This window comes from Arthrobotrys flagrans, assembly GCF_004000055.1.
Source record: "Arthrobotrys flagrans strain CBS H-5679 chromosome Unknown unitig_8, whole genome shotgun sequence".
Classification (NCBI taxonomy): Eukaryota; Fungi; Ascomycota; class Orbiliomycetes; order Orbiliales; family Orbiliaceae; genus Arthrobotrys; species Arthrobotrys flagrans.
Window position 1 is genome coordinate 1,740,462 of NW_027137553.1, and position 23,982 is coordinate 1,764,443.

At 44.5% G+C, this 23,982-nt stretch overlaps 7 protein-coding genes across 7 annotated transcripts; 3 read left to right on the top strand and 4 right to left on the bottom strand.

Moving 5' to 3' along the window:
* Positions 1–813: 813 nt before the first annotated feature.
* DFL_007009 (uncharacterized protein) lies at positions 814–2,067 on the top strand (the record flags this gene model as incomplete). Its single annotated transcript, XM_067636524.1, has 1 exon — positions 814–2,067. The coding sequence occupies one exon, from the start codon at positions 814–816 to the stop codon at positions 2,065–2,067; it is 1,254 nt and encodes a 417-aa protein (XP_067488131.1).
* An 88-nt stretch (positions 2,068–2,155) lies between these two features.
* On the bottom strand, positions 2,156–3,340 carry DFL_007010 (uncharacterized protein; the record flags this gene model as incomplete). Its single annotated transcript, XM_067636526.1, has 1 exon — positions 2,156–3,340. The coding sequence occupies one exon, from the start codon at positions 3,338–3,340 to the stop codon at positions 2,156–2,158; it is 1,185 nt and encodes a 394-aa protein (XP_067488132.1).
* Positions 3,341–7,307: 3,967 nt separating this feature from the next.
* On the bottom strand, positions 7,308–8,361 carry DFL_007011 (uncharacterized protein; the record flags this gene model as incomplete). The annotated part of the gene is made up of 4 exons (XM_067636527.1): positions 7,308–7,561; positions 7,625–8,019; positions 8,105–8,180; positions 8,268–8,361. The coding sequence occupies 4 exons, from the start codon at positions 8,359–8,361 to the stop codon at positions 7,308–7,310; spliced, it is 819 nt and encodes a 272-aa protein (XP_067488133.1).
* A 3,998-nt stretch (positions 8,362–12,359) lies between these two features.
* Positions 12,360–16,289, top strand: DFL_007012 (uncharacterized protein; the record flags this gene model as incomplete). Its single annotated transcript, XM_067636528.1, has 1 exon — positions 12,360–16,289. One exon carries the CDS (start codon positions 12,360–12,362, stop codon positions 16,287–16,289), a length of 3,930 nt encoding a protein of 1,309 aa, XP_067488134.1.
* Positions 16,290–17,027: 738 nt separating this feature from the next.
* On the top strand, positions 17,028–18,085 carry DFL_007013 (uncharacterized protein; the record flags this gene model as incomplete). Its single annotated transcript, XM_067636529.1, has 2 exons — positions 17,028–17,612; positions 17,732–18,085. The coding sequence occupies 2 exons, from the start codon at positions 17,028–17,030 to the stop codon at positions 18,083–18,085; spliced, it is 939 nt and encodes a 312-aa protein (XP_067488135.1).
* Positions 18,086–18,542: 457 nt separating this feature from the next.
* Positions 18,543–19,350, bottom strand: DFL_007014 (uncharacterized protein; the record flags this gene model as incomplete). Its single annotated transcript, XM_067636530.1, has 2 exons — positions 18,543–19,254; positions 19,316–19,350. 2 exons carry the CDS (start codon positions 19,348–19,350, stop codon positions 18,543–18,545), a joined length of 747 nt encoding a protein of 248 aa, XP_067488136.1.
* A 1,993-nt stretch (positions 19,351–21,343) lies between these two features.
* DFL_007015 (uncharacterized protein) lies at positions 21,344–22,164 on the bottom strand (the record flags this gene model as incomplete). Its single annotated transcript, XM_067636531.1, has 3 exons — positions 21,344–21,560; positions 21,619–21,966; positions 22,082–22,164. The coding sequence occupies 3 exons, from the start codon at positions 22,162–22,164 to the stop codon at positions 21,344–21,346; spliced, it is 648 nt and encodes a 215-aa protein (XP_067488137.1).
* Positions 22,165–23,982: the final 1,818 nt, after the last annotated feature.

A 23,982-nucleotide genomic window follows, 5' to 3' on the forward strand; every position in this document is an offset into this window, starting at 1 on the left:
TTATGTTCCGGTATGGAGCTAGCATTATTTTATTATGTTTTTGTAGTTAGAATATGTTGTATGGAATTATGAATTCGCAGTTTTGTATATGAAGTTATATATATGAAAGAAACACCCGTTCGAAACAACATAACAGGGGTCCCTGGTGGTAAAACTTCTGTACCACGTGAGGGTATTGCAGAATAAAAGGTTCGTATGCCATTATAAGATACCGTACATGCTTTTGAACGAGTTGTTCACAAAGAAAAAGATGCTTGTAATTTGGGACGGGACGGTTACAGGCATAATATGAAAATCGTACGCAAACACTGTAACATCATATGACCCACACTAGTTCTCTAGAACATTTTCCGAGGCTACGATTGCCCGAATAACTCTGGGGCCCTCAAGGTTAGGTCTCCCGGAGTCTTGATTTCCTAGAACGAAGCGGTTAGCTTGACCCCTAGTATGGTATATAAGGTATATAAGGTATATAAGGTATATAAGGTATATAAGGTACCCTACGGTCGCTAGGTGGACCATTTTGGGTAACCGGGATATGAAGCCGCCGGCAATAAGTTTACGATGCTCAAACACATATCATGAGCCCATGGCATGTTTTCTATAAAAGTGTTGTTTTTGTTGCAGAATATGCTATAAAAACTTGAAGAATTAGCTTCATAGGGTTCCATACCCATAGATTCACACACACCTTTCGCCTTCGACGACACCTCAAACAAAATGTTGCTATCCTCGGAAAAAGGGGAAGTTATACTTCCTTGTTCCTTTTGCAGTTGTCAAAACCTAGCCTGTCGTCCCAGTTATCAAAAAAGAATGGCCGCGAGAGTCGTCGACTTGGAAGTCGACGGTGGCACAGTTGCTTCACCAACAGTGGACAAAGACCATTTGTTTCCCCGCCAGGAAACAAGGTTCTCGTCATCGTTGAGACAAAGCCCGGGTGTCATCTCAGATATCGTAGGTCCTAGCCCATTTAGTAGTGATGCTGAACGTATAAGAAAAGCTGTCGCAGAAAATCGCAGGGGCAAGGGTCGTAAGGTTGCAGCGGGGAAGCTTTCAGAGTCATCCTATGGCATTAATACTGATTATCCAACAAAGCTCGACAAACCCGCTGTTCCACCCCCTTTCGCAGTCCATTGGCGGCAGATCTTCTACATTTTCTTGGACGTCGACGGGGAACTCGTGCCCTTTGAGGCCGGAGACTCTAATCCAATTGGTCACAGTTTCATGCTCCTGTTTCGGCAGGACTCCCTCGTGGACTTAACAAACTTTTGGTTGCGAAAGAACCTCCGCGATACAGCTGTCTGGAAAAAGCAGGGTCTCTGGGAGATGAAAGAACCGATCGATTGGGTGGATGATGTCTATATCGAATCTCCCGTGTCATTTGGTGTTTTCAAAAAAACGAATCCAATTCCGTCTCACATCCAAGTTCCAGAAGGGGATACAACTGAAGAAGACTTAGCGGAAGTTTTGAAATTGTACGAGACCAAAGGCACCCTCTTCGCTGTTATTGTTCCAGTCGTTCGAGCCAAAGGTCTCAAACCTGCTCAGACGAAACCCAAAGCAACTGCCACTGCCACCATTATTGAACCTCGACCGGTACCCACGAACAAAGAAGCCTCCCCAGAGAAAGATATCCAGCTCAACTCAGAATCAACAACTCCCAAATCTTCTATTCGCCCACCTCCTCGAGAAGCAAGCGTTGAGATTGCGTCAGCTATCGATGTCATAGATTTGAGCTCGGACAAAGAACCCACCCACATTCCTTCTAAAGAAGAAACCAATATCGAAAAACTCCAAGCCATGCTTATGGAATACTATGGTGGCAACCCACCGCCGGAAATAAAACCATTATTGCAACCTCAAGAAGCCCTCCCTATCAAAAAGCGCAAAAGAATGTCGGAGGGTATTATGACCGACGCCGGTGTTTGCAACCAAGTTCTTACGGATACTGAAGAAATCGAAGAAATTGTCTCGAAGAACGATAATACTGAAGAAGAAAATAATTCTAGTAGAACTGTACGCAGATCCACCCGCCCTCACAAGCCAGTCAATCTCCACTATCCATAGGCAGTTGCCTAACAGGATTCCGACAAATTTTTGACCCCTGTTCCCTCTTTCCACTCTTGAATTCTATTTGCTCATGTTATTTGTTTGTCTATTCCTGTATCACATGGTCGCGCATCCTGTAATCCGCTTGCAACATCATACGTCTTTCCATCTCTATTTCGTTCTGAAGGCCAGACCTTCTTTCTTTGTCACGAGCGATCCACTCGTGTGAACCTTCAGGAGAACGAATATCCTCAAAAAATCCATGTCTTCGCTCATATCTTTCCAAATGTTCCCGTAGAAGTAAATAAGCTATCGTGTGGGTATCATCTCGTGCACTTGCGCTCTCGATAATACCCGGAAGACCGTTCTGGACGAGGGTGTTATAACAAAATACCTCAACTTCTGAAGTGAGATATCGTTCGTGATCCCAACTTTGTACCTCATCTTGTAGTCGCTGCAAAAGCTGCTTATCCGGCTTTTTCAAATAATTGGGGGCATTCGAACTTCTCCACAAATAAACTGGCTTTCCAGTAGGAAGGTAAGGTCTATTCCGCTGGCTTCTGATGGTATGAGCGTTCCAGGCTTCTTGGGTTTCTCGAAATGCCTTCCGTACAATAGGCATATAGACGTACTGAAGAGCGCGTATATCCCATCGATTCTTTTTCCTAAACCAACCCTTCTGATGATATCCTTCAAAAAGGCTAATCCACTGACCCGATTGAGCTCGCCTCAGAAAGCTCCACCAACCCTCAATCCTCACGTTGTGAACGCTCGCTCCATATATATGGTAGTCGCCGACGCTCAGGTTTCTTTTGTCGCCTGCCTCTCGAAATTGACCCTGACATTCCACCATAAGGGGGGTCTCAACTCCCATATCGGTTCGAGTAAGTTTAGGATAGCCGTAAAGAGCCACGGCCATCAAATAATATTTTTGAACAGCTACAGATGTGTGAACATCGTGACCGATGAATAATTTGATCATGAAGCGGGAATAGGCGTCTATGATACCATAGACTTGTATACCGTAAGGCTGGAGTTTGTCGTAAGCGTCGGCTGACCACATCCAGCCAGGTCCGTGGGCTTCTAATTCCTTGCGAATTCTGATTTGTTTGCGGCGTCGGAATTCAACGCCTTCAGGGTCAATATCTCTGATAGCTGCTTTTACGGCCGGCCCTGAAATGAAGCGGTCTGCTCGTGCTTTGACCCAGGCGACTGACATGTTGTCTCCGAAGTCAGCTGTAATTCCAGACTCGAGCCCTTCGGCCACTATCGCGCGGGCCTCCGCAGCCATGGCTTCCTTGTGAATAGCCGGTGTCCGGAGTACTATCCCGTGAGCGTGCCTTACGTGTTTGAAGCCACTTTCAGTAAGATCCGGCCATCCCTCACTTCGCAAGATGTTCAAGATTTTGACACCGTCGAGGCCTTGCTTGATTAAGGACCGAATTTGGGCTACTAGAACTTCATCAGCCGCCAGACTTTCACTAGAAACATCTTTTTGGCGATCGACACGGGCTTCGTGGCCCCCGTGTCCTTCGATGTCTAAATTAATACCCCATTCCGTAAGACGGGTGCGAATTGTATTAACAGAGGGCACTTTGGTAATTTTGATGCTCCAACGTCGACATAATACGTAACGTATATTCTCAATTGGAATTTTCTTTTGTAAATATAAATAAATAATATAATTTTGATCGTTATCAAGACGAGAATCTCGTAATCGAGGCATTATAAAATAATAATCCAAAATTTTATGAAGTTACGAAAGTGTTGTTTTTGTTGTTTCGATTTGATTTTTGAGATTTTGAGAAATTTTTATTTTTGGAGCCGGGGGGGTCCAAATTTCGCGCCATATGGGGCGTTAGACCTCTGAGGAGTGCACAAAAAATAAAAATTTCAATGTGAACAACAAAAACAACACATCCAAGTACGACAAGCAACGTGAACACATCTTTTCGCTTACCCATACATATTAAACTTCATCAAAAAACAAATTCTAACGAAGTATAAAAGCTAGATTTAACTATTCATAACTAGTGTCAGGCCGCAGAGCTTCGCGTGCCTACGCAAAATACAACAAGGACAACACAAGAGCGTCGGCCCCACAGGCCCTAGTGCCAACAACGAGTCCCGACACAACGATCCGAAAGCTTCGGATCGAGACCTCAAGTAACCTCGGCCTGACGCTTCGATATGCAGCCTTACGTTGAGGACCTTGTGTATATATAGAGACAGATTTCATCCTGTAGATAGCTCCTCGTTCGATAATCTCTAAATACATGGAAGATCACCTTTACCTCGCAAGCCTGCGCATCTGTGCTCTTACAACTAGATATTATAAATTAAAATTAAAATAATTATTTTAATGAAGATATAAAATTGTTGATCTAATCGCAATAACTGTTGTAATATATACAACTACAATTACGAATTATAGGTTACCGGCTACAGCGTTGGTGAATTAGCAGGCTGGTTTACAGGCAGGCAGGCTATTAGCTAGTTCACAGGCAGGCAGGCTACCAGCTGGTTCACAAGCAGACTAGCTACTAGCTAGTAAATAGGTAGGCTAGCTACCGGCTAATTCACAAATAGTTTTGTAATAATACCAGCCTACCTGCGAATACCAGCCCGCCTGGGAATTAGTTAGTAACCCACTAGTCTGTGAACTAGCTAACCTGCCTGCGAATCAGCTAGCTAATTTATCAGCTGGTAGCTAGTCTGCCTACAAATCATTCTATTAATTCACTAGCTGGTAATTTATTTACTTGTAAATAAGTTATTAGTCTACCTACCTGCGAACTAACTTATTAATCCACTAGCTAGTAGCCTGCCTATCTATAAACCAGCTGGTAGTCTGCCTGCTTATAAATTAGTTAGTAACTAGTTAGCCTATAAATTAGCTTGCTAATTTATTAACTAGTAATTACTCTGCCTATAAACTAGTTAATAACCAGCCTATCTGCGAATTATTTTATTAATTAACTAGCTAATAGCCAGCCTGCCTACGAACTATTCTGCAATTTACTAATTAATAGCCTGCTTGCCTATAACCTAGCTGCTAATTCACCAGTTAATAGCCTGCTTATCCATGAACTAGCTAATAGCCTGCCTATCTGCAAACCAGTCTGTTAATTAAACTAGCTAGCCTGTGAACCAGCCTGCTAATTCACCAGCGCTGTAGCCGGCAACCTACAATTTGTAATTGTCATGCGGCGGTTTGAGGTTCGCCGTTAGACTACGTTGGCAAAAAACGCTGGAACTATCGAGTACACACTCGATTCCTTAAACTCTATATAAACGGATTTTGGTGTCGAACCCGGCACTGCCTAACCGTCTCGTTACAGTATGTCAGGAGACGCTCTCCTAGACGTTTGTCCTAGACCTACGGAAGTGCGGTATCCGAAATACCACACGACAACACGAGCTTCCGAGAAAGGAAGGCGTAACACGACAATACGCGAGCGTCCCACGAAAGGAAAGCGTAAGATCGACTACCGTCGGCAGGCTTCGAGATAGGTAGCTATAAGCAGAACTGTAGAGTCCTCGCGGTAGGACGTCCCGAGGACGTCCGACCTCATGTACATAGAATGTGTATATATAGCCACCCTCCAGTGACGACTTGAATCGGCACTGGATAATCTAAGTCTAAGTTCGAGTACCAAGTTGATTCCACCACCTAAGATACATCGCATCACACCTCGAGCACTCTCGACAAGCCTCGATACACATCTTAGCTTTACACAGTAATTATATTATATATATATATTACAACAGTTATTACGATTAAATCAACAATTTTATATCTTTATTAAAATAATTATTTTAATTTTAATCTATAATATCTAATCATAAATAGTTAAATCTTTTATACTTTGTTTTTTAATGAAGTCTAATATGCGTGAGTGAGCGAAAAGGTGTGTTCACGTTGCCTGTCGTACTTGAATGTGTTGTTTTTGTTGTTCACATTGCCGGGGGCCGCTATTTCGCGCCATACAATTGCTATAACTATAAAGTCACTACGAAGAAGTAAATGTAAAACGTAATAGCAAGTAAGAATTAACCTGGGATCCCGCTGATGCAGTTCTGGTACTGGTAACTAGGAAGCTGAGGGGGGGAAGATTATATGGTAAACCGTCATAACTATATATCGGCCTGAATAAATCGAAGTGCTCGCCCTTGCAGAAATTGAACTGCTTGAAATGATTCGTTTTATTTTTATAAACATATTCTGAAAGCGACGTTACTTCTGCAGGAATAGACTGACGTAGCTCAGATTCCGGCCCATTTGCATATGTTCATTTACAAACCCTAAGATTAAGACATATCCCACACATTCAATGTAACGAACTTTTACTCGTAGTCAGTTTATGGTCAGGTATACCCGTACGCGTAAAGCCCTAACTAGCGTCTATAGAATTCAGTACATTTTAGCCTATATGTGTCGTCACAACTCTATGGGTAGCTGTTTCTTGCGATACTGCGATACCAAACCGTACCCAGCTATCACCCATTGTACTTGAACTTCATGAATTCATCGCATGTAGGAACATCCAACGATCAAAACTGTTTGTTACTTGCATGAGCATAATGATTTTGTAAAATATTTCTAATGCCTTGAGCGTTGGCACGTAAAATAAAATTCTAGATTAGTCGACTACGTAATTACCAAGTTACTGACATTTAACATTTTTGCGGACAGGCGGACACGCCATATGACACCCGCTTGAAATTTATATTAACTGTTAGATCTGATATGTTCCCCGTTAGGTCATTGTTGCGGCATAGGGGTTCAGGCAACTGTTAGTCAACTTGAACGTTATGCTGGCTAAACCAATATCCTAGGGAACAATAAACATACAATTATCCTGCCCTAGCAACGTTGGTTTCGTATATCCATGAAGTGGCAAAGATACTAACCGAAATGCGACTGCTTAATTGATTGAGTGCTGACGTAAAATGGTATAGGAATAACGAGAATAATATTGGTCGTAATGGCATTAACTATTACCTAACCTTTGACTAGATTGGTAAATTAAGAAATAATTTAGATACATCAATAGCTAGGAGCAACGTATGCTAAAAAAGAACGAGGAAAATATCCATCGGTGTTGGCACCCAAACCCTGGCTGGAATATATTGTAATAGAGTCGCCATGCTTGTCTCCTTCGCAGCCCACCCGAAGTACGAGACGATCTCCGTGCAAGGATATCCAGAATAATTCTATGAATTCAGCGCGGTTGAATCCCAAGAAGACAACCTTACTAGCACGCGGGGGCAATCGGGACTACCTGAAGCTGGATAGTCTGAATACCGTAATCGGCCCAAACTATTCCCTCTTTACCAGCAAGAACTATAGGCGGGTATGTCAAGCCATCCGCTTCCTGTTCAGGTATAAATCCGAATGATGTAAACACTGGAGCGTCTTCGTCCGATTCACAAACCAAGCTAAGATCAGGATTAATACTACAAAAGTAACTAGAGTCTTCCGGATACCCGTAATATATCCCTCCAAGCTCTGGATATTCCGGATCAGCAGCAGGCCCTACTTTCCCAAGATTGCTTTGGAGATAGCCAATACCGGTTGTGTGGAATACAAGGGCTTTGGTAATGTCCTCAGTGACGGAGGTTCCGTAGTCGTCGCCATCGATCCGTACCGCACTAAGATAGCGAGGTTCTGTTGTCTCTTGGATTTTGATATAAAAAGAAGTTGCTGTGACAGTTGCTATGCCGTCGGCGCTGGGCGCCTCCACGGTTGTGGTAATAGTGACTGGTGTAGCGGTCTCTTTGACACCAATACAGGCGCAAGCGGATGAAAACCTGGCCGCATTGCTGCATGGTGTAGCATATGAAGGCAACTTTGGGGGAGGGGGGATCGGTGTACAATGTTCAACTCCGAAGGCATCAACGGCGGAGACCACTGTAGTCGTTGCACTCTTTGGTGTATGTGTAGCTTCCGCCGTCACTGTAGAAGTACTATCCCCACAGGTTAATGGACGCTCAGTGCTATCTATAAAAATAGTGTCAGGCTCTACAGGGAGGGGGGCATAGAATTACACACTGATAACTTTGGAAGAATGACGAACAGTCCGCCGACTGTTCCCTAGTGAGAAAAACCGGTGCTGTGGCCCTTATCGCTAAATATATTGAAATATATTACTAGTTGAAATGTCGGATCCCCAGGAAAATGAATTAGGATATTTGTAGATTGAAGTGCATCTTACCTCGAAGACAGTTGTCGGCATTACATTTGAGTGTTACAGCCGGGACAGCGGCGCTCACTGCACTTATCAGAAAAAGAAATGTTGTATACCGCATTTTAGGATATAACTTGACCTCACGTGCTTACGTAGCTACGTGAAGCTGTACGTTCGAGGAAGGGTAGAGAGATAAAAAGGTGAAATTAGAGCTACCAACGGCACAAGATTCCTATATAGCCAAGTTTGAGAGTTGACAGAAACTAAAGAGACCCGGAATGACTGCTTTTTATATAGGCCATGAAGTAGAAAAATAAAATACAGAAATACGTATCAAAAGGGAACTAGTTTGGAGCATCTCCGTCAAGAGCTCATCGTGCGTAAGTTCTTCAGCACTTCTACATTTTCTTATTGTGTGACTACTTGGTAGGCGAAAAGAAAATATCCCTGCTAAGTACCTCTGCACGGCCCCGCCGGGCCCACATGCGCGTTCTGGTAAGAAAAAAAAACAATGAAGCCGTGAATATAAATGCAAAATAATAGGCCTGCAGGCTGCATTATTCTAAGAATTTCATTTTGCATATCTCTATGCCGCGCCCGGTACCAGGCAGCCTACCTCCGAACAGTGCTAGCGCATTAGAATCCGAGTCCTCTATTTCAATGCCAGGTTAACCCCACCGAAATCCAAAGAATTACAGGTTATACGTTACCTCAAATCCGCAATGTTGCTCGAGCTCCTGGGTTTATTCCTAGACGTAGTAGTGGCCAACTTTACTTAATAACTGCAGCTTAAGAATAAGAATTGGAGGAATTTGTTATTTCTTTAAAGGAGATTAGACTTAGAGCTATCACTAAAACTAGTACCTACCAGATTCATTAAATTTACCCATCCTACCAAGTATGCTAGTCTTCTCCACCAGCACTGGCCAAGTTGGTCTGATGGCATGACCATCATGGCAGGCCATCAGCGGCTCCCAGATTGCAAATTATCATGGAGAATGTTGTAACGAATCGCTCGCTTAATATATAAGCCTCCGTCCCGTGTGGGAAAACCTTATCGCTCAACTAACCATGGAGACTGATTTTCAATTGTTATGGATGACAGATTATCGGATGGATTTACCCGTTCAAGTAAAGTTTTAGAGACGGAAATGCAAGCTAGAAGGTATTACGTATATTTGGGGGGTTAATAGATTATGTCGTTCGAAAGTATTTAGCCGTCTTAGCTGGATAACTTCCGCCTCGTCATACAGTCCTCCGTAAATTAAAGGACTTTAAAACGTCTGTAGATGCACCAACAAATGAAAAATAGAATCAGGATACATCAATAGACTATATATGGAAAAGCATAGCGAAGAGATGACAGCGAAAATTGACGCTCTTTTCAAAAATATCATTACAGGAAAAGAAATTGTGGGCCGAAAGGTGGGGTTTTGATCCCTCGTTAGATGTGCAGCGATCTGCATATGCATTATGCTGATTACGGTTCACTTCCGTCTTGGTACGTAAACGAGTAGTTAAGGTTGTTAGGTGTGGCTGGTTTTCTCTTTGCAGCTACAGCTACATTCGACATCTCTTTGGTACGGCCGCTCGAGTTGGCCGACTTGCTTCGGGCCTTTAGCCCCAGAGTATACTTACTTGGTTATTGAAGCGTAATTTTGAACGTTACACGGCCGGCCACGATCGTATACATACATACATATATGCATAAGTATGTGCATAGGAAGAAATTAAGTTCTGTAAAACGGTAATCAATACCGTAAACCGCCAGCCTTCAGTAATTATTGAATTTATATCATAACAGTGTGCCACCGGACAACCGGCGGCCCTTCACCAGGTGGCGCCAGTGATTCGATGCTAATATCTTAGTGGAATAGTCTAGTGGAAAGGATTTGATTGATTCGAGAATAATTGCCAGAATACTTGTATAACTATAAAATTCGTTTTTGATAATATAATTTTCGGGATCAACCCGAAACTATCTTGTTGATTTTAAGCCTACAAAAATACGACAGCGAACTAATCCATCAATTGTTTCGGAGTGCCAGGGATCTAAGCTGTGCTTGTAAACTCAGGCAAAGCCCAATACCTAGGGTACCAGTTAACACCATAGGGCGGTCCGCAGGTAAAAGAGCGAAGCAGATTGAAACTAGTTTTGTCGACCTCCCCATTCGCAGCTCTCATACCCCAACCGGCATTTCCAACGCCAAAATTTCCTTTCAGTGGGTTAAAGAGCGGCATAGTGCAGTCATCATTGATATAAAATACACAGGAGCACCCTCTGACAATGATAGACTCAACTTGGACGTCAGGTGCCAGCCTATAGCATCTAAGTTGGCTTCCTGGGCCGTCAAGAAACATTTTATCCTTTGCGATATTTGCCGTCATATAAGGGAGGTCAAGCCTTATATCATCGCCATCTAAGTGAGAGCCACCCATTTTTTTGGTCAATTCGTTCCGAAGATCCTGTGGTCCATAAAAGAGCAGACACGTTGTACTCTTTTCCAGGTGCATTTCCGTCCAACATCTATAACTCTCGAGCAGGTCGTTATTTCCGTGCTTTTTAAGTGAATCGTCCTCGCGGTTGAAGGCCCTAAATTTGCCATTTTCGCAATTTTCATTATCGAAAAATTCGCATTCGCAATAACCGGTGACCTGGTAGCTGGATACCCGATTGGGAAGCATTTTGTTTAGATCTTTGAAGTTTTGGCACTTATTTTCCCCTTCGTACCGATACGTATCGTTGCCGAGCGGCCAGCCCACCCATCGCTGTTCATCTTCTCGGTTGTTTCGAGCTGAAGCTAACAGGCTTAATACGCAGTTAGGTCCATCACCATAGTCTAGAAGGCGATTGATCGTCCCTTGATCACGTTGACTATAAAAGCCCCCCGGGTATTCTGGTTCAATTGGCGGTAAATCTGCAAGCCATAGCCGTTTTTCGAGGGATTGTAAAGGTTGGACAAGGACGTCTGAAGCTGGGAGTGTAACAATGAGGGGGAGACTGGATAAAAAGTTAACGGCACCGAAAAGGTAGAGAAGCCGCATGATACGTCTTTAAATCTTTTAATAAAGCTGTAGCCTTTTATTCTAGGAGATACCTCGATCCCGATCGGTTGGTTCGTCCTCTGGCGTTTTCCCGTAAACATTTAGAGTTGGTGCATAAGATCGATAATCGAGCTTTAGGTAAAATACTGATATGGAAGATTAAATATTTATAAAGATCCATTTGATTATAAACCCCAGGTTATATGGGGCTATGTGATGGTAGACTGACAGCTCAGCCAACGTCGATATTAAAAACTAAGATAGAGCATCCCTTCTGCCTACATAGCCTGCTTGGATCTAGTTCTTCACACTGCTAGGCGCTGGTTTAGGTAGTGGCATACTCCAGTTAACGCAAAATCTCGTAAAGCCAGTTTCGTGAAACCGTTGGATATTTAAAAAGCTGTTAAAAATACTGTAGCGATGGTTTCTAAGGGTTGAGTTTATAACGTTTACAACTTTGTTTCGAAATGTGTTTGCTGTTGGATTATGCACAGCACCTTTGAAAGGTATTGATCGATGTATTTGGATACCAACGATCATTAGAATAGAAAATTACCTTGAATTGAATTCAATGAGAGTAGTTTGGCCCGCAGACTGCATTGGTATCCTTTCTCATGCATGATCATGCAATTTAAGATCGAATATTATAAAACGTTCAACATCCCAACCAAATCACTTCGGCGCAGTCAGCTTTAGTTAACGCCTACCGTCACTAATCAGGCTAGGGTTGGTAGCTAGTTCCGAGTTCGTGGAGTCAAGCCTGGGTTGCGCCTGAGAATACACTGATGGCAAACCAGATTTGAGTCAGCCGTCAGCGCGAAGAAGACTCAGAATCATATATTAATCATCTTCATCCGACCTGGTCGATTCTCAACTTCTCGAACTTTACCAGGCCGAGGACAAAACGAATCCATTACATTGAATCCGAATTCAATCGCAAGCCGTTGTGCAACTGCAGGTGCGAACGTCGAGCACCCCAAAATTACACCACAACAGCTACAACACGAATTGCGTACAGCCCCGCAATAGACGCATCATACAAACTTCCCCCGTCCCACACCAAAAATATTCAAAATGTCGCTTGCCAAAGTTAGAAAGACCGTTTTCAACCCTCTTCTCCAAACAGAAGGGGAAGTTTCGCAGTATTTACGGTTACTTCCTAACCCCAATGGCACAGCTCACCCTTTCAATGAATCCCTCCTTCTCCTCGAGAATGATGAAATACATAATATCAACATCTTGGACAAGGGTGAAGACTATTTCTTCTCTGCTACTGACTTGAACACCCTGTCTGAAACCATTACTACAAGGATAGAAATGTTCTGTGCCTTGGAAAAATTCAAGGGCTATCAGATCATTTCACTTGTGAACCCTTACCTTGAGGTTCCTTTCGTGGCAGGTGAAATGTCAATTGTCGTCCTGTCTGTCCGGATGCCGACATACTACGACTTTTGTCTTGGAAGATCTGATGGGAGTATGGTGCTGTACTGCAACAGAACACACCGCGCACTTCCCGGTATCCAACACTCCGGCGACATAAATGAAGGTGCAACCCTTCTCCACCACATTGAGTTCCAAGAAGGAATGAATGAGGAACCCTTTGCATTATTTGTGTCCGGATATAGCAGCACTGCTTTGCACAGATTCAAGGAACAGAACCCAGCTGTTACGATTTGCGACCACAATGCAAAGATTATGTATGTTGTGCCTGTTCCGTTGGACCAAGCCACTATTGGTGATTCAACAATCTGTGTGCCAGTTGTTGGAAGAAGGCGCGGCGACAAAGTCTGCTATTCAGTTTTGCCGACAGCAGTTACCTCGAATCAAGTTGCTAGTGGGTCGAACCTTGGAGGCGATACCCTCGCCAGAGCGATTGCAAGGGAGCCACCACAAACAGGCACCCAGGAATCGGGAACGACCCAGAAGCATGAAAAGAAGAAGTCTAAGACAGAGGAAGCTGCGATAGAAGATCTGACGATCGTAGAAGTTGATACCGCGAAGCCATTATTCGTAATTGAAGAAGGTTGCAAGTTCCCAGAATGCGCAAAGGGCAAGGGCGGGAACTATATCACATACTTTCAGGGGATTACTGTTCACTCAAAGGAACCGGCTGACGTTGATACCAGCGCCAAAAAAGTTGTCCTCCCATGCGTTCTGGGCAACCCACTGGAGGGCTCCATGATCTTAGCCCTCGGAAAGCCCTTCAAAGGCGCCAAAGTCACGTATACGCAATATAAGCGACTCTTTGATAAGGCTCCGCTCGTTGTCTTTACGGTCTCAGATCGTATGACTGACCAAGCTCGTGTTCTCAACCCGGATATCCGATGCAATGGCTTATTTATCGTTCAAACTACCGCTCCATTACCATCGCAGAAGCAGAATACGGTCTCGGTCGAAGATATTCTGAACGACACCAAAGTCAACGCCATTACTTCGTTGGCAGGTCCTCAGTCGATAGTTGTCATTCAGCTTGGCGACAGATACTACTTCTATAGAGGTATCAGATGGACCGGGATCTTCGAAGAAATCCCCAAGTTTGGCGAGGATATCACGGAGGCTATTGTCGACATTATTCAGACCCCAGCTACTCATGCTCTGTTGGATATACCAAGCGAGGCTCCAAAGCAGCCATGGACTAATATTGTCTCGGTTGAAGGCGACACAAAGGTCTACTTCAGAGGCACCGTATGCTCCACTGATGACCTATGCACCAACTTCACGTCATTGAAGCTCGAGGAACTCGAACAATTCAAGCTAGACATCTTAGATACCCTCGCCCAAGCGCAGGTTGTTCTATCACCAAAGGAGCTGCCAGAGTTCACTTCCAAGTTGCAGAATGCGCTTAAGGACATGATGGATCAACTCATTGCTCCTGCCAAGAAGGAATACGTTGACAGTCTTCTTGCCTCGGGAGGGAAAGACCGCGATCCCAAGCTCATAGAGAAATACCGCCGAACCGAAAAGCAGGCCAAGGTCGCATTTCAATGGCTTATCGATGCCCTGGGTACCCTAGTCTCCTCTCGAATCTCCTCTACTCGCAAGTACGATCTTAAACAGATGATACGAAAGCAGAAGATTCTTGACAATGTTGCTGCGAGCAAGGATATGACATACGAAAGTCTCGCTTCCCTTCTCGAAGAACACTGCTCGGACATCGGGATGGTTATCGCCAATGTTGAGGAACAACAATTCAAGGCTTTACTCGGGAAAGTCAAGGAATCCACACTCCTCCCACATCTACAGCAAATCACCAACAGGGAATCAAACATCTGTATCCTCGATGACAGAGTCCAGTATCTCAGCGGTCTAGATTCCGGTATTATTCTCCCACTATCTCAGGATGGCCATACAGGACCGCTAGCTAGGAACAAGGGCGAATTGGCACTAAGTTTCCCATACGGAGTTTCAAAGAATGAATCCGGCTCCGCCTTTGCCTTCGCCTGTTTCGACCAATTCATCAACATTAAGCACCCCTACAGCCAATTCTGGGTGGAACTATGCAACCTCCATCACGTCTCCATGTTTAGAATCCTCCAGCGAGCAACGGTTACCTCAGCCATACAATCTCGAGAGCTTCAAATCCCACCGGCAAGCAAGGATCTTGGTTTCCTATTGGCGTACGCCCTTACAGATGCTATGAAGAGTCTTGCGGCTACCCGCTCTGGTATTCCCGAGGAGGCCAAGTTCGGAGAAGAAGTTGATACGACTGTCAAGATGATGAGAGGTCTATTCGGATACTTAATGACCATGTTAGCGGCGGGTGTTCAGCCTATGAGTATGGCGTGGCAGATGTTATCAAAGACGACGACATTGGAGGCACCACCTAAAGAAGAATTTTGGCTTTACGCCCGGATTATCGAGTTATTCCCATACACCGCCTGGCCGCAAGCACAATTCAAGAAGAACGTGAGGCTTTTGGTTGCCAGATTGTTGAGGAAGCAAGTCACAGACCCTGTTACCAAGTTATTGAGGGAGAGTATGTATGAAATGAAGCAGGATGAGATTAGAGACCGGATTGAGAAGAGAAATGTGGTTTTGAGGTGGAGTGAAGTTGCGTTGGAGATTTTGAGTAAATTGTTGCTTGGGGATTTTGAAGGGAAAAATGAAGTTGTGAGAGGAATTTCAGATAGGATGGTTGCTTTGGTGCCACTTGAGGAGTATTCAACTAGGAAGGGGAAGAGGGGGTTGAATCGAGTCATGAGGGCTTTTAAGAAACTGAAGGAGACGGGGGATATTACGAAGGTGGATCATGAGACGAGGTTGGCGGCTGCGCAATTATATGCGAAACGAGCGGCTTCGTTAAAGGAGCTGAAGGGGAAACTGTGGGAAGCTGCGGAGAGTGGTCCTATAGAAGCGAAGAAGGTTTATGAACAGTTGGAGGAGAAGAGACGGGAGATTGCAAAGAGGTTTAAAGTTGACACGGTGAATATTCAGAACAGGAAGAATATTGCTTCTGTTATTGAGAGGTTAAATGCTGGAGAGGAGTTGGAGAAGAAGACTATCTTGTCACTTTTGAAGAGTGATGCGGAGATCTATAGGAATCCGTGGGTAGTTGGGGAGCCACAAGAGCCGGAACCAAGTAAGATGTATTTGGCACAGTACATCATGACGGAAGAGGTGGTTGATATAGATGATACCAAGAGCAAGGAGGTCATCTTACAGGAACCCAAGAATTTGGATGAGAGACTTTCTGCACTCCCTGGTGGAGACAAAGCGGGGAAGTTGGCAATTGTGGTTGCACAGTTGAAGACTATAGAAGAGTTTCTCAATATTGCGAAGCTACCAGAGGAGGATTTTATGGCTATGTTTAGGTTTTCTAATGGGAATACAGATGAGGAAGTGGAGACGCTGAAGAAGGCTCTTGTGGAGTATTTGGAGGGTTGGGCGGATGTGGTTGCGGCGGAAGGGAGGGTTATGAACATACTTAGGGGATCGAAGGGGCAAGGCGAGGATAAGGAGATTGCAGAGGTAGATGCAAAGGCTGGGGTTAAAACGTCACTGTGAAGGGGATAAGAAGGAAGGGGATGGGATCCTGTAAAATAATTATATGGTTCTTTTAAAAGTTTAACGTTTGGAATCCTTGAATTGGATTCAATCGCTAAAACAAATGAAAAAGGAAAACTACGAGATTCTTCTCATACATACAAGTTGTCTAGTATCCAACCCTGGTCGATATATAAGCAATTTAAAGAAAATTCGAAGCAGGCACAATGACCTAGATCCCTAGAGTCCTGTATGTATAGTTTGTGAACTACGGCCTTGAAGCAGTGGCGACATCGGGATCGAAGTAATTAAGCTACGTAAGAGTCTAACTCGAAGCACAGCTAGTAGCTAGGTGGCCTATGAGACTAGCCGATAGGTAACAACTCAGATCCCATTCAAAACATAACAAGGACTCTCATTACTAAGCAGCAAAACCTCAATTAACATAGTATACTTTATCTCCCAGAGAAATCGATCAATTGACCAACTTGAATGAAAAATAGTAAGAGTAATGGGCCTAGCTATCAGCTTAAAGGTACTTGTGTAGACTCAATTACTCGGCCAGAATTATAGTAATGCTGGGATAGCTCGAGATCTCAGAGTTGCTGTAGCTAAGTACTTGAATCAATCCCTACATCCCACGAGATTACTCGGTCCCAATTCATCACCAATTAATCCATCGCCACTTCGCAACGGTTGATCTTCCATCAAGCAACTACGCCAATATATTCACGGACTACCTCTTTCATTAATTATAAAATGTCCCTTCACTCGCTTTACACCGAACCTCTTCCTCCTCTTCACAAACCGCCTCTCTTAAAGAAATCAAAGAAACTCAAAGCCGAACATCATCAAAATCCACCAACCTCTCCAGAGAGTTCGCCTTCGATCCGTATCCCGAGACACAGGCTTCCAAGGCCTGCCACCATAGACGAGCCACTGCATACTTCCCCTTCTGCCATGAGAAAGTTCATGGATTGTATGCATAACCTCTCCTGCTTCGGATCCGGTGCAGACGGACCCATCAACCGAAGCAATGACAGAGCGACCATGAATTCCAACAATATCGTCCCCTTGGATGTTCCAATCGGCCATCTGGAGCCCTTTGAAACGCGGCCGGTGGTTAAACTCCCTGCGTTTCCAGACATCAAGAACAGAAAGGTCCTCAGAGAAGTCCTCAAGGTCGATAAAAAGATGAGAGAGAATACCGAAGGTCAATTTCAGAACACTAGCGGTGCTGCTACTGCTGGTGAGAGCAGTGGAAGTCGCTTCAAGAAGGTCTTTTCCAAGTCCAAGGGAGAAGAGCCATCCTACGCTCGTACAGGCGTCATGATCATGGATGAGGTTTTGGAAGATATCATCCGCTCCAAGGGCATGGAACTTGAGTATAACATTCAAGAGGCAAGAGCTACCGAACTGTTTATCAATCAACCTTTTTTCGCTAACGATTCTGCGGTTCCTAGCAAATCAAGCAATCATTCCTCACCGACAACCAGGCCCACTACTTCGCCATCTGCTACCGAATGGAGCAGCACATCCATCACTACGGTGACTGGGGTGTTGTCACCACCAAAGAGCTCGCAGATGTCTTTCGAGGGTACATCGGTGCCTTGAGTTCTGAAAGTGAGATCGGACTGAAGGGTGCCCATGACTGGCTTCACAAGCTTCTGGGGAAAGCGGTTATCAACGAGATCGAATACGCCTCATGGACTGCGAAACATGCCCGCCAGGCCGCCAGAACGGCTAGGGAAGGGTCCCAGTATGAGCCGAATGATCGATCAGCCGAACAAGGAGGTGGCCACTCCGTTGAAATCTGATCGGTATTTTGCTTTGGCTGTACTCATCTCATGAGAGCCTCTTGCGATATATTCACCGTTTTGTTTCTTTCCGAAAACATCACATCATACTATTGCACGTTTTGACCAATAGAGATTATGGACTAAACTTTTGTACTATAACTTGAACAGCGATTGAGACAGCTTACCCGGGTATCTGTTTACTATCGATTCCATTTCTTCCACAGGGTTCATCTATATTCGTTATAACGTTAATACATAGATCTCCTTCAGACACATCACTTGTAATATCATGTTGTCATCAATGATATCGTATATCTAACACCTTTCCCTGGTTCAATAGATCAAGATGCCCAACACAGAAAGTCTTGAACTTGAGCCCCCCTGAGTGTCCTTACGCCCTATCTATCGCCCTCAGGCATCATCTAACTAATCCTCTGCTCTTTCCGTGGGGACTTCCTTGGGGCTATCCTCTCCCTCACCCCTTTTTTTCGTCGGCAGCTGGCTCTTCAACCGGGTTCTCCTGATCAGCTACTGGTTCTTCTTCCTTGGGTTTCTCTGGCTCTTCGTCCTTTGGTTCCTCCTTGTCCTCCTTTGGCTCCTCTTCCTTGTCTTCCTTGTCCTCCTTTGGAGTCGCTGGATTTGGCTCACCAACCGCGATACCCTTATTAGTTGGCTCAGGTTCATCTAGATCCGCCGTGAAGACTGGCAAGTGGCTCATTCTCCCAAGGCAAGAGCCCTCATGGCGCCGAATTGGTGGTGGTGGGCAGCACGAGGGACATGGCTTAACCCATTTAGTAGTGGTTGGTGGTCTATCCTTACATCTGCAGTCCCACTCAATTGGCATTGCCTCATCATAAACAGGGCATTGCGGATCAGCCATACACCTAATCGCTGGGCATTTTGGAATCGCAGTGACGGTGACAGATGCAGGACAGTTCTTAACCCAGTTTTCTTCAACTTCGGTTGTTGTTGTTGGTTCCTTTGTGGTTTTTGAGGGTTTAACGCAGGTTAGGCCTTTGTATGAGGCATAGGATTCGAGATCCTTTTGGCCGGGGGGTCGTTGGACGGTTCTGGTGTAGGTTACGGTTTTGATGGCTTTGATGGTTTTGTATTTGGTTATAACTTCGGTTTCGGTGACGGTTTTGACTTTGCTGCCGTAGTTGGCGGCGGCGCTTGATTGGATGAAGCTATCATAAAAGGGTTAGTACATATAGTCATGGGTTTAATTTATAGCGGGGGCGTAGGTACCTTCCAAGCAGGAGGGCGGGGATGAGGAGCTGCATCTTGTCTACTGCTTTTGTATGTAGTAGCCCGATTTGTCTAGCTAAGTAGTTTTTGCGCGAAACTGTTTAAAATGAATGACGAAGGTCAAGGAATTCAAACACCAAATGAGCGAAGAATTTCAAAAGAATGAAGAATCCTAGAAAGGATAACCGCAACAACTCGTCAAAAGAATGTTATCAACCCAAAGGTCAAGATTCCCACTGGATAAAGATCGAGAAGAAAAGGAGAGCCATTGCTTGTACCCTCGGCCTTCCTTTTTATAAACAATTGATAAAAGGCATCGCAATAATCTGCTGTCGGGCTTGTGCGTGTGCCCGCACACTGTCATATGCACAGTGGCGATCATAAGCTTTCTGGGAAGTCTTGTAGATGCATCACCCCCGTATACCAAGCGTATACCAAGCGCCTAGAATGCTTATGGGGCCATAATATCCGAGTTGGGTTTCCAGAAGCAGATATTCCCGGGTCGACCACCTGTTGATATGAATTTGGGTTTGCGTTGCTTGTGTGGTATATTTCGCCCCAGCCGAAAGAGGCCAAATTGGTAGACTCCAGCCCTCCGGGCCCTTGGCTCGAACTCGACACGATCTTAGAGACATCAAACCGCACTGGAGTATTTTAGACGCGACGAAGATTTCCATACGACTGTCAATAGTAGTTTGATTATCTATCAATTTCGGCTTCGTATTTTTCAATTCCCCTTATGCTCACCAGCTGAGAGTATTAGTAATCTTTATAAACCCGAAACCTCGGCCCTCCATAACCAAAAACATTTCGGCAAGCAAGAGTAACCCAAGGCTAGTCCTTCCGATTGTTTCAACCACCTTTGCAACCCAAGAAATATGCAACCATACCGACGTAAATGAAGTCCGTTTAAAGTTATTAAGCGAAGAACAAAGCAAATGTACATGACCAACGTTATTAACCGTCTACATAGGAGAGTTTTTCCTAGGGGGTTGTACTAATATAGATAATGCAAGCCTCCCCCCTAGTTCTGCGGAGAAACGAGGTTCCGAAAGAATAGTGTCTGCCAAGTCAGCGAACACTAGATCCACTATACCAGCGTTGCCCGTTGAGCTCCAGTCGCAGATTTTGTCATATCTATCGATTAAGGACCAGATTTCCGTAGCGAAGATATGCCCCCTTCGGAAGGATATTGTTTTGAGTGACAAGACGATACAACGAACTCGGTATAACTATTCTTTCTCATTGGTTACTTGTAGTCGTGCTGTGACGAGTACTTGGGTCGGGGGCAGTAGTAAACCCGCTTTTAGCTTTATGGTTCAAAGCGGGGTTATTAAGCGTTTTAAATACTCGTATGAGATATGAGGACCCAAGGGAGGAACTCGGACGCTAATGGATGGGGATATTATGGATCTCATATTTCTTGATGAACCGATATTTACGCCGTTTCCGACGATTGATCCTACACCTGTCAGGTTCTGTGAGGATGAAGACCAGACTCCTCTATTGACGAGGAAGAGACAACAGTCTACTGATACTGAAGTAGTCGAAGGGGAGCTTCTCGGTCGTTATCAGCATTACCGCTATGAGACCGGGGAGGACTTGGTTAGAAACTATAATCGCAGAGTCTGGGGATTTTATGGTCACCGTGGCTTTAAACATCGGCAGTACACAGGGTGGATGGTCTGGCGATATACGGGATGCGAAAGTTAATCTGCGGAGAGAAACCAACATTCGAGAAATTTTGGAGGCGGTTGTTTTAGAGATAGAACCGATTCTACGGAAATGGGGGATAAAAACGGAGAATTCGCACGAGATTTTTGTTATAGGGTTTCAAGATACTGATACGGTGTGGTCGCTAGTGGTTAGTCTTATAGCAGATAAGGAGGATACGGATTATTCTTATGATTAGAATTAGATCAGAGTAGTCTTGTGTAAGATCAGAGGGCCGATAGTATCACTGAATGTTATGATCCAGAAGATTTTCTATCGTTTATTGCCAGGGTATTCCATGTCTAATTTAGTCGCTTATCTAAACATATTCCACATCTTTGCGACCCGAAAACCTTCCGCGATGGTGCCTACTCGGGCATCAATGCCATACCCTTCTTGCTCCAATTTCCTACACTCCTGCCAAAGTTCATCGAGAGGAACAGTAAAACACTCGATGAACTCATTTTCCTCCAAGTTTTGAACTGGATTCTTGTTCTCTTCAAGCGTCATATCAATCGTCAAGTGCACAAAGCTGAACGATAATATCATTAGCACACGGGGTCTCATAGTTTGGGTAAAAAACCACCTACTTAAGATTCGTATTACAAAACCCAGGATCATTAAACATCAAAGCACTGACGCTCCCACCGTCATCACCTTGAGCTAGGGTACCAATATACCCTGTCTCTTCCTTCAACTCTCGAATAGCACATTGCTCAGGTGTCTCCCCGGCATCGATCAATCCCGCTGGTATCTCGATGCAAACTTTATCAATTGGTGGACGATATTGCTTCTGTAGTAGAATCGAAGGCTTCTGGCCGGGATTGTTTAGAACGGCAATGATACCAACACCATCGGATTTAGAATCCTTGGGACGTGTAAGTCGTTCGGAAGATTCCCAGGTTCGGGGTGTGGAGTTTGGGTCGTTGTAAGAGATTCTGTAGAGATGTTAGCGGGGTACGGGTTCATGCTAGGGTTCATGTACAATTTAGTTGAGAGGGGTCTAAATTCATCGAGAGGTATTAATCTCGGTGACAGAGGGGTATGTCATACTTGACGAGTCTAACCCATTTGGCATCGGTGGTGTTGAGGGGTTCGACCGAAGTTACGGTGCCTTTGATATTTGGTTTTGGCATCCTGAAATGTTGGGGCGTATACAGCGGGAATGCAATGTACACTGTACTGTGAGGTGCTCGCAGCGTGGACTAGTAGCTATAGGGTTCCGCGTGGCTAGCTGCAACAAAATACAACAAACTAACTTTGAGTTTCGTGTTACCACGGGCGGGGTACCGGGATGAAACTAGTCTACGGCACCGTATACGGCGTGGTGTTTCTTAGGTTAAAGTTGTGAAGTCGGCACATATGCATGGGCTTATTAAAGAACCTTCGAATAAATCTACTCTTAGCATGGCCACGTAGCCCCATTGGCCAACTCCATTATTACTATCATTTCCCTTCCATTCTAAACACGATTTAAAAATACATTTTAAATTTTTTTTCGAAACAAAAGAACAAACACTCACCGTACAATCGAATATAATTAAAAATAGATGCATCGACGGTAGGGCTGTGCTTTTATGCGACAACCGCATATGCATAGGCTCAAATATGTGGGCATTGTGTCCTAAGCTGTTTTAGCGCCATAGGGGAACGGCACGGTAGCACTCCACCGAAAATTTATATTTGCAGCAAAAACGCTGTATTCATTGATTCATCGATCATTTATCCCCTGGCCGAGTAGAATTCAAGATATAGGCCGGTCGTTCGGTCCCCTGGTATCACCCCTTCACAGTTCTCAAAGCATAGATCCATGAAAGAATCCTAGTTTCTGAAGGGTTATCTATACAAACCTTATAAGCTAAAATACCATCTCAATCATCTCCATCTACACCCCCTTAAGCTTCATTACTCCCATAATATATAGGCTCTCGCGAATATATCGTCAAGGTCATTCTTTCCCACAAAATTCTAAGCTTCTCTCCATCCACCCCCTTTAAATAAATCTGAACTTAGAATTCAAAGCCAATTCATGTTTCAAAATGAGGAGCAAATTACTTCCATCCATTACCACTACTTTATGGTCCTAGGCTTTGTTTAGTATTTGTTTGGGCAGCGTTGTTCCAACTCTGGTCTGCCGAAAGGAGCCTCCAGACCCACCATCCCTGCTTTGGCACCGCTGGACAATTGGAAGCCCCAGGCCCGTCTGTCGTGTCGGTTTCTACACCTTCCACGGCGATTCAATCATTTATGGACTTGCGTTTTGGGAGGGGTCCCATTAAGTACTTCCGAACTTGACGAAAATGGATCCCTTCCAGAGGGAAAATGTTACCGCATGACAGACCTTCAAAACAATTTAGCAGTTTTGAAAGTGCTTCCCCATTTGACTCGGTTGTCAGGTGCATTTGTCTAAGGGTACTGCAAGTGTGTGTTTTACAAGGACGGGGATTGTGGGGAAGGAGTTGGTTCCAAGAATATCGAAACTAAGGTAGGACACAATGAGCTTTGGATGTTTCAGCCTCCGATTTACGGTAGCTTTCATTGCTACAAAGATAATGGGTGGCTTAGATTCAATACTTGCTATTTGAGGGTTTCGAATGGGGTAGAATTCGATATAAAATATTCGGAATGGGACGGTGGCGCACCTTCCCGCGTACTCGAGACAGCATTCAAACGGGAATATATAAGCCAAGAGACCGAACAGGGCAAATGTACGCCAATAGTCATTGACAAAGAGCCCGGCCTTAACCTACGAGGTTGGCAAATTAACGGGTGTACTTGTCACTTTTACACGGACGACGCTTGTAAAAACAGATTTATAAGCGATGGAGGTAAAGGGATAAGGGAGATTACGGGGTTCGAGATGGCAGGTCCCCAGAAAATCATGAGTTATAGATGCGATTCACCCTGGAGCGTCGATATGGACAAGGATCTTGTGATATGGAACGAAGATTACG